The following is a 16,005-nucleotide window of genomic DNA, read 5'->3' as shown; positions in this document are numbered from 1 at the left end:
CTTGAGATGGATTTTTATTCCAACAGCATTTTATAAAAAATATATTTGGTAAATTTTAAATTTGTTAAAAAAAACCAATTTGTATTTTTTTATTTTTTTTAAATTATGATTTTTTTATCCACCCTGGATGGCGGTTGGGCCCCGATCCCTATAAATAAAGCAGAGATGGGCAACTATGAACAAATTTGCAACGTGTGGACTTCAGTTCTCAGAATTCCTGAGCCAGCATGGTCCTCAAAACGTCATAGTTGCCTGTCCCTGAGTGAAAACAATGGCAACTAAGAAATTCAAGGTGAGGTTTACAGGTTGCAAGCCGGTGTGGGATTCTACCGGTTTGGACAAACCGGATGTTAAATTTGCATCTGGTTTGCCAAACCGGTATTTGAACCGACCGGCTGGCCTCACCCACCCCGCCCCTCCCGTCCCCGGAGTCTCCACATGGCCCATTTTTCAGTGGAGGTTAAGTGCAGGGCCTGGCATGGAAGCTCTGAGAGAGGAAAATCCGGCCCTTCTGGAAGTACCGGAAGTCCGGAAATAGGCCTCCAAAGCCCAGTGGAGGCCATTTTCTCCCTCCCAGAGGCTCGAGTGAAGCCGAAAAAACAACCCTTCCGGAAGTTCCAGTAGGCCGGGCCCACCATGGCCACGCCCACCCAGCAACCGGGCAGCGAACCGTTTGCTGGGATTATTGAATTCCACCTGTTCTGACCCAAACCTTGTTCCAAGGAAACAAACACCAAACGGAGGTAACAGCAAAACCTTTTAATGATTCTTTATGAATTCCGTTCCTTCACGGTTAAAAAGGTATTCAAACTAATTGTCTCTGATAAGAATGAGCCTCGCCAAGGTTGTGCAAGGCTGCCAAGGACACTAGATAAAGTTGCCAAGAAATAGTTCAAACACAAAGAGCCTCCAAACACCAAGTAAGAGAGTCCGAACGTCCACAAGGCTTGAGTGCAAAAACTTCTTTGCTTCCTGCAAAGAACGTCTGATTCTCAGCTGGCTTTTATCCCTTAAGGGAGGGGCCATTACGCAGGCCCCTCACCTGAGTCCTCGCTCTCCGAGACCTCAGCCATCCGCACCTGCTGCTGGCAAACCATAACGCCACCCCTGGTTGGAAGTCTCCCTTTTCATCAGGGTGGAAAGCATTCTTGATCTGAGCCTACCTTGCAAGACCATGGCCAACCTTCTGCCTTGGGCCTTCGCTCCTCTCCAGGTCTGGGTGGGGGCAGCGCTTCCGGGAAGACCACAGTGGCCAGGATGATCATCGAGGCGTTGGACGTGCCGTGGGTGGTCTTGCTGTCCATGGACTCCTTTTATAAGGTGAGAAGAGCCCCACGGATCCTCCAGGGGGGGGGGTTGAAAATCCAGACAGGCGGGATGAGGGGGCCACCAGTGAGAATCCTCCCTCCCCTTCAACAGCTCAGGTGGTGGGTACGGAGGAGTCAGGTAAAGAAAGAATCAAGAGAACAGCAACCAAAGAGGATGAGGGGGACGGGAGGCTGGAACACACCAAGAACGGTTGCAGGAATTTGGGGCTGCCTAGTTTAATGAAAAGAAGGGCCGGGGGTGACATGAGAGCAGTCTCACAATATTTGAGGGGCTGCCTCAAAGAGGGGGGGGGGCGGTCAAGCTGTTCTCCAAAGCCCCTGAAGGCAGGAGAAGAAGCAATGGATAGAAACGAATCGAGGAGAGAAGCAACCTTGAACTAAGGAGGAATTTCCTGACAGGAAACAACCAGGGGAATAGCTTGCCTCCAGAAGTCGTGGTTGCTCCAGCGCTGGAGGTTTTTAAGAAGAGACTGGACGGCCATTTGTCTGAAACAGTATAAGGTTTCCTGTCTGAGCAGGGGGGTTGGACTAGAAGATCTCCAACCTTCCAACTCTTGTTCTGTTCCTTTCCTTTCCTCTATTTCCCTTTCCTCTCCTCTATTTCGTTTTCTTCTCTGTTTCCTTTCCTTTTCCTTCCTTCTTTATTTCCTTTCCTTCTCTATTTCCTTTCCTTCTCCTTTCCTTCTCTATTTCCTTTCCTTCTCCCCTATTTCTTTTCCTTTCCTCTATTTCCTTTCCTTCTCCTCCATTTCCTTCTCCTCTATTTCCTTTTCTTCTCCATTTCCTTTCCTTTCCTTCTCCATTTCCTTTCCTTCTCTGTTTCCTTTCCTTTTCCTTCCTTCTCTATTTCCTTTCCTTTCCTTCTCTATTTCCTTCCCTTTTCCTTCCTTCTCTATTTCCTTCCCTTTTCCTTCTCTATTTCCTTTCCTTCTCCCTATTTCTTTTCCTTTCTCTATTTCCTTTCCTTCTCCTCCATTTCCTTCTCCTCTATTTCCTTTTCTTCTCCATTTCCTTTCCTTTCCTTTCCATTTCCTTTCCTTCCATGTTTCCTTTCCTTTTCTTCCTTCCTCTATTTCCTTTCCTCTTCCTTCTCTATTTCCTTTCCTTCTGTTTCCTTTCCTTTCCTTCCTTCTCTATTTCCTTTCCTTCTTCTCATTTCCTTCCCTTTTCCTTCCTTCTCTATTTCCTTTCCTTCTCCCCTATTTCTTTTCTTATCTTCTATTTCCTTTCCTTCTCCTCCATTTCCTTTCCTTTTCCTCCATTTCCTTTCCTTCTTGTCTATTTCCTTTCCTCTCCTCTATTTCCTTTTCTTCTCCATTTTCTTTCCTTCTCTATTTCCTTTCCTTTTCCTTCCTTCCTCCTCTATTTCCTTTCCTTTCCTTTTTCCTTTCCTCTTTTCCTTTCCTTTCCTTTCCTTTCCTTTCTATTCTATTCTATTCCTATTCTATTCTTTATTCTATTCTTTTCTATTCTATTCTATTCTATTCTATTCTATTCTATTCTATTCTGTTCATTCCATTCCATTCCATTTCTATTCTATTTCTATTCTATTTGTCTTCCCATTTCTAAATGTTGGGCTCAATTGTGGTTGTAAGTCGAGGACTACCGGTACTTTTCTTGGGCTGTCCATTACCCCCCCCCCTCTAAATCTCATTGTTTTGGGGGACAGATTCTGACCAAAGAGCAGCAGGAACTGGCCGCCAGCAACGATTTCAACTTTGATCATCCGGATGCTTTTGATTTCGACCTGATGATCGCCACTCTCAAGAAGCTCAAGCAAGGGAAGAGCGTCAAGATCCCCGTTTATGACTTCACCAGCCACAGCCGCAAGAAGGAATGGGTGAGCCCGGCTTCGGGGGTGGGGGGTGGGGGCTGGATCCCCTTCATTTTAGTCCTGCCCCTTAAGCCCCGCCCCCTTTAGGATGACATCACTCCTTTGCCTGGACAGCCTGTCGACTCCGTCACCTGCTTTGGTTGTGAATTCTTGGTTTCGAGTGTTGTGATTCGCCCAGAGGGTTGGCAGTTGGGCAGCGCATGACTTTAATATTTAGTTATTTAGTTATTTTTTAGTTATTTAGGTTTTTTTTAGTTATTTAGTTATTTTTTAGTTTAGTTATTTTTTAGTTATTTAGTTATTTTTTTAGTTATTTAGTTATTTTTTAGTTATTTAGTTATTTTTTAGTTATTTAGTTATTTTTTAGTTATTTAGTTATTTATATGCCGCTTTTATTATTTTCACAAACAACTCACGGCAGCAAACGTATTCAACTCACCTTCCTCCTCCTGTTTTCCCCCAAAACAACAATCCTGTGAGGTGAATTGGGCTGAGAGGGAAACGTTTGGCCCAGAATTGCCCAGCCGGCTTTCACGCCTAAAGCGGGACTAGAACTCCCAGTCACCTGGCGATTGCCAAAGTCGCCCAGCTGGCTTTCACGCCTAAAGCGGGACTAGAATTCCCAGTCACCTAGCGACTAGCCAAAGTCACCCAGCCGGCTTTCATGCCTAAAGTAGGACTAGAACTCCCAGCCACCTGGCGACTGGCCAAAGTCTCCCAGCCGGTTTTCATGCCTAAAGCAGGACTAGAACTCCCACTCACCTGGCGAGTGGCCAAAGTCGCCCAGCCAGCTTTCATGCCTAAAGTGGAACTAGAACTCCCAGTCACCTGGCAACTGGTCAAAGTCTCCCAGCTGGCTTTCACGCCTAAAGCAGGACTAGAACTCCCAGTCACCTGGCGATTGCCAAAGTCACCCAGCCGGCTTTCACGCCTAAAGCGGGACTAGAACTCCCAGTCACCTGGCGATTGCCAAAGTCGCCCAGCTGGCTTTCACGCCTAAGCGGGACTAGAATTCCCAGTCACCTAGCGACTAGCCAAAGTCTCCCAGCCGGTTTTCATGCCTAAAGCAGGACTAGAACTCCCACTCACCTGGCGAGTGGCCAAAGTCACCCAGCTGGCTTTCATGCCTAAAGTGGAACTAGAACTCCCAATCACCTGGCGACTGGTCAAAGTCTCCCAGTCGGCTTTTATGCCTAAAGCGGGACTAGAACTCCCAGTCACCAGGCGACTGGCCAAAGTCGCCCAGCCGTTTTTCATGCCTAAAGCAGGACTAGAACTCCCAGTCACCTGGCGACTGGCCGAAGTCACCCAGCTGGCTTTCATGCCTAAAGCAGGACTAGCTGTAATCAAATTTTGACAATCTCTGTGTAAAATTCTTGTTTCCAGAAAATGCTTTATGGCGCCAACGTGATTATATTCGAAGGTATTATGGCATTTGCTGATAAGGACCTCCTGAAAGTAAGTAAGACTGGATTCCCTTCTTCCTCCTCCTCTTCCTCCTCCTCCTCCTCTTCCTCCTCCTCTTCCTTCCTTCTTTGTTTTTCTTTGTCTTTTTCTTTCTCTCTTTCTCTTCCTCTCTGCCTCTCTTTCTTTCTCTCTCCCTCTCTCTTTCTCCCCTTCTCCTTCCCATCCACTTCCTTCTTGCATGGTTCTAATGATCAATACTTCTTTTAGATTTATATTTCCCTTTCAACAAGTCTAGACAGCTCATCCAGCACCCCCTCTTCCTGTTTCCCCCAATAACAACAACCTTGTGGGATTGGTCCATCTGGAGGGGTGTGGGGGAGGGACTGGCCCAAAGTGACTGTCCCAGGAATTCTGTGGCTGACGGGAGGGGAACAGAGTCCACTTCTAATCCAACCCTCTTCCCGCCAACCTCCTGGCATTTCCTAAAGCAGTGTGTCTTTCAACCTTGGCACTTTTAACATGCCTGTTCTGACCAAGGCTTCTGAGATCATAATTACGCATACGCTTTTTTTAAAAAAAATTCTTATTTTATTGCAGCGCTGGGAATTGTTTTCATTCCCAGCCGGTAATTAATCTCAAACAGTCCCTCGAGATAAGCATCCACCTTTCTTTCCTGGGAAGTGTTTAATGAACTAGAAAAAAAAAACCCCAACTGAAATACAGAGAGCTTCAAGAATGAATCTGAACTGACTGAACGACTTTGCTTCCTGCAAAGGTTTCTCTACATTTGCCTGTCCTTTATACCTGAAGGAAGGGGCAATCACCTCCCAGCCTTACTCCCGAGTTGCCCCTTCTGCTTCAGCTGCTCTTGCCTTCTAGCAGCTCTGTGCACACACACACTGGGAACAGGCTCCCTTTGTTCCTCTGCCTTGCTGCTGCCAGACTCTGGAGGCTCCGGAGTCAGCACACAACTCCCAGATGGTCCAGGCCCCATCTCTGCATCGGTCGCAGGACCCTTGTCCGAGTCCTCTTCAGACTCCCCACTGTCCGATTCCGCTATTGTCTGCACAGGCTGCCGGTGAACCGCAACAATGCCCAGACTTCAACTCTCAGAATTCCCTGGCCAATTGTGAATTCTGGGAATCGAAGTCCATGTTAAAGTTGCCGAGGTTGAAAGACACTTCTCTAGATGTAGTGATGGTGAGCCTTTTCGGCGCCATGCATGGAAAAGGTTGCATGGAAACGTCGCGCATGCAAGCATTTGTCAAGGCCACACTCTGAACTTCCCTGTTCTAGCGCACATGCACACTTGACCATCAGCTGACCGGCGATCGCACGCAGGCCGGTTTTTGGCACTACCGCGCACGCGAAGCAATTGCACTCTGGAAAAGTTGAACTTCCAGCTTCTGGCGCGCATGTGCACCTGACATTCACCCGGGCGGCACACATACACAGTCCGGTTTTCGGCACTGCCGCCCACATGAAGGACAGCGGATCGTCGTGCACACATGCACACCAGAAACCCGGAAGACAAACGGGCAAGGCTGCGCGTGCCAGGCGACATGGCTTCGCATGCCACTTTCCCGTGCCATAGGTTTGCCATCACATGGTTCTGGAAGGATCTGGTTTGGACCCAAATGTCACTTTTTTTTTTTTTCCCCTCTGCAGCTTCTGGATATGAAAATATTTGTGGACACCGATTCGGACATCCGTCTGGTTCGGCGTCTGCACAGGGACATCAGTGAGCGAGGCCGAGACATTGAGGGGGTCATCAAGCAATACAACAAGTTTGTCAAGCCAGCCTTTGACCAGTATATCCAGCCCACCATGCGACTAGCCGACATTGTGGTCCCGCGAGGTAGGCCTCTTTCTATTGGCCGCTGGCTGGCCCGGCTGGATTCCTGACCCTGGGGATCCCTTTGCCAGATCTCTTGCTCAAATTGGCCTGATTTTTCAGCTTCTGAAAGTGTTTGGGATCCAGTTAGAGCCAGCTTGCAAAAAAATATATATATTTGAAAGGATTTGGTCTCTGGGACCTTAAGGTAGAGTGCCACTGAATCTGGAGGCTCTGCTGACAGCTGCCAATGGACCACTCCAGCCTGCCCTGCAATTTGCAAATTAGCCTTGCCATAATTTCAGGGATGTAATTTTTTTTTTTTAAAAAAAATTCTACATCAAATCAAATTATATTAAAAGAAGCTTGGAAGGGCTTTCTATCCATTTTGTTCTCTTGCTTCCAATAGAAGCGAATTTTTACTTCCTAAAGGTTTGCATTTGTATATTTGCCAAATACATTGTGATGTTGTTGTTGTTGTTGTTTTTTGCCAGAAACTGGCATTTACTTCCAGGTTTTGACAAAATCGGCCCGTGGTGAAAAATGGGTTCATTTAATGACGGTAGCGGTTGCTTAACAACCATAGTGGTCATTTTACGATCACAGTCCTTTGCTTAGCAACTGCTGCAAAAATGATTGTAAAGTTGGGTCCTCATTTTACAGCCGCCGTGACTGCAATGGACAGGCTCCATTATGGACATAAGTCGAGGAATAGCTGTACAGGTAGTCCTCGACTTATGACCCACAATCAAGTCCCAAATTTCCACTGCTGAGCAAGTTTTCCAGTCTTTCTTCCCACAGTTGTTTAGCAAATCGCTGCAGTGGTTAAGTTAGTAACCCGGTTGTTAAGTGAATCCGGCTTCCTCCATGGACTTTGCTTGTCAGAGGGTCACAAAAGGGGATCACGTGACACCCCCCCGGGGATATTGCAATTGTCATAAATATGAGTCAGTTGCTAAGCGTCCGAATTTTGATCTCACGTGCCCATGGGAATGCTGCAATGGTCGTAAGTGTGAAAAATGGCCATAAGTCCCTTTTTTTCAGTGCCATTGTAACTTCAAACTTTTTTATGTTGAAAACTACCTGTCAGCATTCCAGCAAACTGTGATGACCCAGAACGTGACACAAAAATAACCAAGTCACAAAAGTAGAATAAATTCCCTTTAATGCCTCCAACTTGGACCCCCAATATCCAATTATCCTTGGCTGGGTAACAAACTCTTCAAAAAACAGTCTACAAAGGGCAGAATTGCAGTCCGAATCCAAAGTAAAGATAATTAGAATTTTAAAAAACCCAACACAAACCATACTGAATTAATTAACACAGCAGGCCAGGATGATAAATTACAGACTTTCAAAGGATAAAGCGGCACCCACGGTTGACGCCAAATTCCAGATAAGCCTCGACCAAGATAATGCACGTGTCAGATCCGTGTATCTGCCATTCTTCAATGGAAGAAGGAGTGGGGGTGTGTGGGGGAGTTGGTACTAGTAATCCTTTTTGATGTAACCTGAATATATTAAATCTTATATTGACTCTGTATAACTGCACATGATATACAACTGGAGGACTGGAGCTAGGTGGCTAGAAACTTGTCACCTCTTGGAGAGATAGCAAGAGGAGAAGAGACCATAAAAATTCCAACTCTGGAAGATACTCCAGATAATGGAGATGCGAATGCTCCGATGGTCGGTAGGCCTCACCCTACTCGATCGCGTCAGGAACGAAGAAGTGCGTAGACGGTTCAACGTCGTGCCCATCCCCACGGTCATGAGGCAGTCCCGGCTACGATGGTTCGGCCACGTGAGCCGCGCCAAGGAAGAATCCATCATCAAATCTGCAATGAAGGTGACTGCCGGAGGAGTGAGACCGCGTGGTAGACCTAAGCAACGCTGGATGGACACGATCAAGGCCGATCTAGAGATCGCGAAGGCAGACCCGACATACGTGGCAGACAGAGAGGTGTGGAAGCAGTACTCAAGGACATTAGCGGACCTCGCCAGAGCGCGAGACAAACGCTGAAGAAAAAGAAGAAGAAGACTTCCTGGGAAAATCCTCTAAGATACGTTCCCAGGAAAGGGGAGGGAGGAATTAAAATGTTGGTTCTTTGTTTGAGTAAATCCATATCTAAATAAGGGAGGGGTTCTAATTCCCTTTATCTATTACTGTATGCCTGGAAGCACCTTAGATTCTGCTTTCGCTAGTACTGGATTCACTTCCTTTCAATAAAGGATTCGTAGTTTTCAGAAGTTCGTTCTTTTCGGTTGAAGGGGAAAAGTCCATGGCTTCCAGCACGCTTTGCTTCCAGCAAGGAGCCGTGTGCAAACGCCCCACTTATATCCTGTTCTCCCAGCTGCAACTAATGAAAGGGATCAGGGCCTTCTTCTCTCTCACAAGCCAGGTTGCTCCCTTCTCCATTCCTCCCTGCATGCCCTAGGATGAAGAGGGAGCGGACCTGGGTCTTCCTCTGAATGCCCAGCCGGACTGTGCTCTTCCCCGTTTCTTCCACAGCCACCAGAGCCACACTCCCACTCCCTGTCAGCTGCTCAATCTCCCCCTCAGAATCAGACTCCAACAAGAGCATGACACAAACCTCCATTTCACTCAATAACTCCGGGACAGGCATCTCTCAAAAATTCCACTTATTTAGATAGTAACTGGTCCGACCGTGGAATCCCGAATCTGAACGTTTCTACAAAATCCATCCCCTGCAACCATCATCGCGTCACATGGCCCAATCACCACCCGTCCCAAGTTAAGACTTCCTCTCACTTATGCGCTAACATGATCTGACCTTGAATCAGAAAAAGAATGTTATTATGTCTAACTAGATATACTCCAATATATTTTTCCCCCCTCCCGCTTTCTCAGGCTCAAAATGTGGGAGCGTGGGAGCATCGGGTCGCAATATGACTTCCAAATCTGACACTACCTGTAGTTGTGGGCTTGTTAAGTAGGAAGTTGGTTTGAGAAAAGTACAACTCTATACAGATGGCGTTTCGCCCCGGCAAGACTGGCAAAGATGTTTAAAGACAAATCAGCGAAATATTGGAAATGTCATCAGACACCTGGAACATACTACCATATGTGGTGGACATGTAAAGCTAAAAGATATTGGACAAAAATACATACATGGTTGGAAAAGATGATAAAGCAACATATAGATTTAAAACCTGAGATATTTTTATTGGGGATTTTACCTGAAAATTATAGTAAATAAAAAAGCAAATTTAATTATACATAATATCAACAGCAGCTAGAATTGTATTTGCACAAAATTGGAAAAATGAAAAGATTCCGATAGAGGAAGAGGTAATTATGAAAATGTTGGAATGTGCAGAAATGAGTAGATGAACATCAGCAATTAAAGAAAAAAGAAGAAGCAGAATATTATATGATATGCGATTTATTTTATAAATGGTTGGAAAATAAAGAAGTTAAATGGTAATTTTATAATGATAAGATATATATGGTTGAGGAGGTTGTAACATGAAGTAATCCTAGTAAAAAAATCTATACAAAATATAAACAAGATATATGTACCCAGATGACATAAGGTATAACTGAAAGATGGATTTGTTTTAAAATTTAAAAAAATTAATATATATATAAAAACAGAAAGAAAAGTACAACTCTTAATTTTTGTCTTGCATGGGGATCTGTAGGCTGCTTGCGCCCTCTAGGGGTTTTCCCAGGTCATTACAGGAATTAAACTGACATTCATTTCTCTGAGTTTGGTTGCTTTCTTGCAGACGTTTCATTACCTAATTAGGTAGTGTCTTCAGGGCTATTAGGGAGTGGGGTTTGGTCTCAACCAAGAGCATCAAGGACCCCTCCTTCCAACCCTGAGCTACAAGTCTTCTCCTTCATCCGTGACATTAACTCTTTCTCTCTCTCTCTTATTTTCCTTTTAGGTAGTGGAAATACCATTGCTATCGATTTGATCGTTCAGCATGTGCATAGCCAACTAGAAGAGGTGAGATGTGATGGATGTTTAAGGAAGATCCTGCATTGGGTGGTGTCAGGTTTTCCTCTTTGCTCTGAAGCCCTGGTGGAGCAATGGTCAGAAGGCAGTATTGCAGGATAATTCTGCCCGCTGCCAGAAGTTCAGTTCTGACCGGCTCAAGGTCGACTCAGCCTTCCATCCTTTCGAGGTCGGTAAAATGAGGAGCCAGATTGTTGGGGGAAAGAGGCTGACTCTATAAACCGCTTAGAGAGGCCTGTAAAGCACTGTGAAGCGGTGTATAAGTCTAAGCGCTATTGCTATTGTGTCGGCCATTTTGATGCAAAGTTCAGGATCTATTCCAAACTGTTTTCTGTCTCGCTTAGCAACACCAATTTTCGGGTCGGTTGTGGTCATAAATTGAGGATTATCCATTTCTAAGATTTTAGGGGGAATCAAAATCGCCCTACATTTTTACTGGAGACTTCCTATTTGGGGCCAGGCAATTTAAGAGCTCCAGGGAAAATTGGAAGAATTCTATTAGACAACATTTATTGATGAGACAAATGTATATGGCTGCCCAGCTCACACACGGGTGAGTCCTGATGGTTTACAACGTTAAAAATCCACAAACTGAGCAACATGGTAGATGCAGTACAATGCAGCGAGACATACGGAGCTCTATACCTTAGGAAAACAAAAACAGCCACTTCATAAACGCATGGCACAACATAGGAGAACAAATCCACCAGGACTAGATTTAGCAGTCCATCTGCTTTTAAAAGACACAGGCCACCCTTTGGAAGACAGCAAAGTCCATGTTGTGGACAGAGAGGAACACTGGTTTGGAAGAGGAGTTAAAGAGGCCATCTATGTCAAAATTGAACAGCCTTCACTCAACAGCTCTTGATAACTCTTGGTCTAGTCTTAAGGTTCTAGGCTAGAAAGCCGAAGACTGCAAGTTCTAGTCCCACTTTAGGAATGAAAGCCCGTTGGGTGACTTTGGGCCAATCACAGGAGCCTGTGAATTCTAGTCCTGCCTTAGGTGCAAAAGCTGACTGAGTTACTTTGGGCCAATCACCAGGAGACTGTGAGTTCTAGTTCGGCCTTAGGTATGAAAGCAGGCTGAGTGATTTGGGGCCAGTCACCAGGAGTTTTAGTTCTCCTTAGACCTGTGAGCTGCCAAGGTGACTTTGGGCCAATCCCCAGGAGACGGTGAGTTCTAGTCACCCCTTAGGCATGAAAGCCTGCTGGGTGACTTTTGGCCAATCACAGGAGATGTTTCCATCTCCTGTGATTGGCCAAAAGTCACCCAGCAGGCTTTCTAAGGAGTTCTAGTTCCACCTTAGACGAATTTTAGTCCCACTTTAGGTGTGCAAACAACTAGGTGACTTTGTACCAATCATCAGGAGTCTGTGAGTTCTAGTCCCATTTTAGGCATGAAAGCCGGCTGAATGCCTTGGGTCCAGTCACAGGAGATGGTGAGTTCTAGTCCCACCTTAGACATGAAAGCCAACTGGGTGACCTTGAGTCAATCACCAGGAGACGGTGAGTTCTAGTCTCTCCTTAGACCCAAAACCTGTCTGAGTCACTTTGGGTCAGTCTCTCTCAGCCCAACTCACCTCACCGAGTTTTTGTTAGGAGGAAGTTTGAAGGAGGATGGTACGTTGGATATGTTCACCACCTTGAGTTACTTGTTAAAAATAATAATAATAATAAAGGCAGGATAGAACCAAACAAAGAAATGACAAATATTTGAAACCAACACTGAACCGAATTGTTCCATAAATTTGTTCTGAGCAAAACTGAGACCGTGAATCCTTTAAGAAAAAAGACTAAAACATGAATTTTGCAGGGCAGTGAATAGAATAGAATTCTTTATTGGCCAAGTATGATTGGACGCATAAAGAATTTGTCTTTGGTGCAAATGCTCTCAGTGTACATAAAAGAAAAGATACATTCGTCAAGAGTCAAGAATCATCAAGTGCAACACTTAATAATACTCATAGGGTACAAATAAGCAATCAAATCATACTAGGAAACCGTCAGTATAAATCATAAGGATACAAGCGACAAGGTTACAGTCATATAGTCGTAAGTGGATGAATATGGAAGGCCTATTCTTGTTTTGTTTTGATTTTTTTGAATTAATTTCCTTCCCGGCTTCCTGTTTCCCTGCTGGTATTTTAATAACTGATTTTGCTGTCTGTGTTGTGTTGTTCCTGCAGCGTGAACTCAGCGTCAGGTAAGGATGGGTGCCTGTTTACCCCCTTGTCTTGTCTCCTTCCTTCTGCATCCCCCTCAGAGGCATTTGAAGCAGGACAGAGGCCAGCTCCGTTTGCTCCTGGGTGCCAAAATCTAGCAAACCGTATAACAAGAAATATTTCTCTTACGTATTTGAGGATTAAAATGTCCTCAAATCGTGGGTCCGTGTTGGCCTTTTCAATTTTAAAAAACAAACAAACCCAACTCTTTTAGTTTTAAATTCAACTTATTTGGTCTTTGCCTTGTTATCTTAGGGCAGGAGTGGGATTTGGGACATCTCTGAACTACGCAGAATCTTAGCTAGGGGTCCTTCAACTCTGGCTGAAGAATTCTGGGAGTTGAAGTCCACAGATCTTGCTCTGAGTCTACAATCCCCCCCTGGCATATTTGGGTCTGGGAGTGGGGGTGTAGACTTCTCATTGACATCCTGTGGTCCAGGTGGGGTGACATAGCCGGCTTGGAAACTGGAACAAGGACCAGATGATGAACAGGTTGGGAGACCACTAGAAAATGCAAAGTTTTTAAGATGTGCAGATTGAGGAAAATATATCCGGGAAGAAGATCTACAAGATCTGTCCTCGACTTAAAACCACAATTGTGCTCAAAATTTCCATTTGAGCTAAGCAGATAATTAGAGTTGGAAGGGACCTTATAGGTCATCTGGTCCAACCCCCTGCCCAAGCAGGAGACCCTATACCATTTCTGACAGATGGCAGTCCAATCTCTTCTTGAAAGTTTTAAGTGATGAAGCTCCTACAACTTCTGAAGGCAACTTCTGTTCCATGGGTTGATTGTTTTCTCTGTCAGAAAGTTTCTCCTTATTTCCAGGTTGAATCTCTCCTTGTTCAGTTTCCAGCCATTATTCCTTGTCTGGCCTTCGGGTGCTTTGAAAAATAGCTTGTCCCCCTCCTCCTCTCTGGGGCAGCCCCTCAAATATTGGAAGACTGCTATCCTGTCTCCCCTGGTCCTTCTCTTCCCTAGACTAGCCAGGCCCAGTTCCTGCAACCGTTCTTCATATGTTTTAGCCTCCAATCCCCTAATCATCTTTTTCTAGAGTCTCAATATCTTTTTTATAGTGTGGTGACCAAAACTGGATGCTGTACTCTAGGTGTGGCCTTACTAAGACTTTATAGAGTGGTATTAGTACCTCCCTTGATCTTGATTGTATCCCTCTGTTAATGCAATTTAGGATTGCATTGGCTTTTTTGGCTGCTTGTGCACACTGCTGGCCCATATTTAGCTGGTTATCCACTAAGACACTGAGACACTAAGCAAGACAGTTGTTAACGGAGTTGTGCCCCCTTGTTAAGTGAATCACTGCATTTTTTAAGTTAAGTCACCCGTTTGTGAAGTGAATTCGGCTTTCCCATTGACTTTGCTTGTCAGGAGGGGGTCACAAAAGATCCTCCGATGACTTTGGGACACAGAAATGGTCATAAAAAGTGTGAGTCGGTTGCCAAGCATCTCAGTTTTTGATCATGGGGCCCTGGAGATGCTGCCATGGTTGTAAAGTGTGAAAAACAGAAGTTCCTTTTTCAGAATGGTTTTTGTTAATTTCAAGCGGTCACTAAATGAACGGCTGTAAGTCAAAGGCTGCCGATAGTTAAACACAGGAATTGTACTCTGTTCATCCTGGCTGACCCCCACCTGACCCCAAAGCTAAGGACTGACCAAAAACGTTAGCAAAGGGTTCTGTGGCCCAGGGGTCACCAACCTTTTGGGCCTGAGGGACCACTAAACTCATGGTTTTAAATCCCGCGGACCAGAGACTCTGGAAAAAAACCCCAAAAGTCTGCAGGAAAATTCCACACCCCGTTTTCCTACCGATCGATCATTCTTTATTTGGGATTGCAGGATACCGTCTCCAGCTCCGTTCTCAGGGGGAGAGAGAGAGAGAGAGAGAGAGACTTTTGGCTTCACACAAACACCAATCAAGCAGAACACAGCAAACTCCAAGACCAATAAACACAGACCAAAACTCCCAACCAATCAGGATGAAGAAAAAACCATTCTGGCACAGCAGTAGGCTAGCCCCAAATTTAAAACTGAAACCACTGTAAAAGTCTGACTCACAGATGAACACAATACAGAAGCCTGATGATGGCAGATGAGATTCTGCTGAAACGTTGCTACAACTTTAAAAGCACAACTATAATGGCGTGGGAAAATACCCGAACAAAGCTGAATGCCATACATACATTCATACATGCATACATATATGCGCTTTAATGTTTTTATGTTGTAAGCCACCTGGTATCCTTGGATGCGAGTTGGGCGGCAAATACATTTCACAAATTTATAAATAAATAAAGTAAAATTTCATAAATTTCACAAATATATATATACATAAATTTATAAATAAAGCAAAAATTCATAATAAATTACACAAATAAATGTCCTAAATTTCATAATAAATAAATGCCATAAATGAATGTCATAATAAATAAATAAATTCCATAAACAAATTTCTAAATAAATAAAATTCCATAAACAATTGCACAATAAATAAATAAATTGGATAACAAGCAAAGAAACCAAATCACCGCCCCGGTTCAAAAGACTGGAGCCCATTCAAAGCAGCCTCTGTCTTTGCTTGAAATGCCTCTGTTGGTTGGTATCGTTTTATCGCCTTGTCTTAGGTTTTCTTTTTCTTTTTCTTCCGTTTCTCTCTTCCTGCCATCAGAGTCTCTTTGCTTGCACTCTCCAATTCGAGCTTTGGTCTCGTGAAGGGAAGTTGAGGAGGAAGGACCGAACCGCCGGTTTTCAAACGGGGTTTCTGAAACATCAAAGCGGAAAAGAACAAAAAGAAAAAAGAAAAGCCACACACAAACCAAATGACCAGATTTTTCCACTGCCCCTCCCCACACCCCGAGTAGAGATGAGACAGAAAAGAAGGCGATGGAGGGCGAGAGGCACTTTTCAGGTCTTGGGTGGAGACCTGCTACCTCTTTTGAGTATATGTTTACAACCAGGGGTGGGATTCTACTAGTTCGCACCTATTTGCTAGATCCGGTTGTTAACATTCTAAGCAGTTCGGAGAACCGGTTGTTAGAAGAAATGACTGGGCTAATCCTGTCAGGAAGGCAGGAAGGAAACATTCTGGTGTTGCTTACAGAAACTGCCTCTCCGTCAACCCTTATTATATTCTTGGCAGGACTAGACTTCCTGTCTCAGGAACTTCTCTGGAGTTTTTTTCCCCCTCCTTTGCTGATACTTTGCTTGTGTGGAGGGACCATTCAAAGTTACAATGGCACTGAAAAAAGTGACTTACGACCATTTTTTCACACTTACGCCTGTTGCAGCATCCCCACAGTCACGAGAGGCCAGGCGAGGAGATGCATGCCTCGATGTGAGTGATATTGAGTTGGCCACGCCCAGCCAGTCACATGACCA

The 16,005-nt window shown here is 44.8% G+C and overlaps 1 protein-coding gene across 6 annotated transcripts in view; it reads left to right on the top strand.

Annotated features, from left to right (window-relative positions):
• UCKL1 (uridine-cytidine kinase 1 like 1) overlaps positions 1-16,005 on the top strand; it is a 64,251-nt gene that overhangs the window by 22,190 nt on the left and 26,056 nt on the right. For 5 of the 6 annotated variants that reach the window (XM_026697346.2, XM_087928849.1, XM_026697348.2 and 2 more), the window contains 5 exons: positions 1,214-1,320; positions 2,998-3,168; positions 4,549-4,620; positions 6,238-6,427; positions 10,319-10,380. In XM_026697346.2, the coding sequence (XP_026553131.2) occupies positions 1,214-1,320; positions 2,998-3,168; positions 4,549-4,620; positions 6,238-6,427; positions 10,319-10,380 (602 nt within the window). Of the gene's footprint in view, positions 1-1,213; positions 1,321-2,997; positions 3,169-4,548; positions 4,621-6,237; positions 6,428-10,318; positions 10,381-12,575; positions 12,593-16,005 lie in introns of all 6 variants that reach the window. The other variant, XM_026697347.2, reaches the window with a different exon arrangement.

Source organism: Pseudonaja textilis, chromosome 3 (assembly GCF_049901715.1).
Source record: "Pseudonaja textilis isolate UNSWEBS1 chromosome 3, rPseTex1.2, whole genome shotgun sequence".
Classification (NCBI taxonomy): domain Eukaryota; kingdom Metazoa; phylum Chordata; class Lepidosauria; order Squamata; family Elapidae; genus Pseudonaja; species Pseudonaja textilis.
Note: the sequence above shows the minus strand (reverse complement) of the source record. Positions and strands in the feature narration are given on the sequence as shown.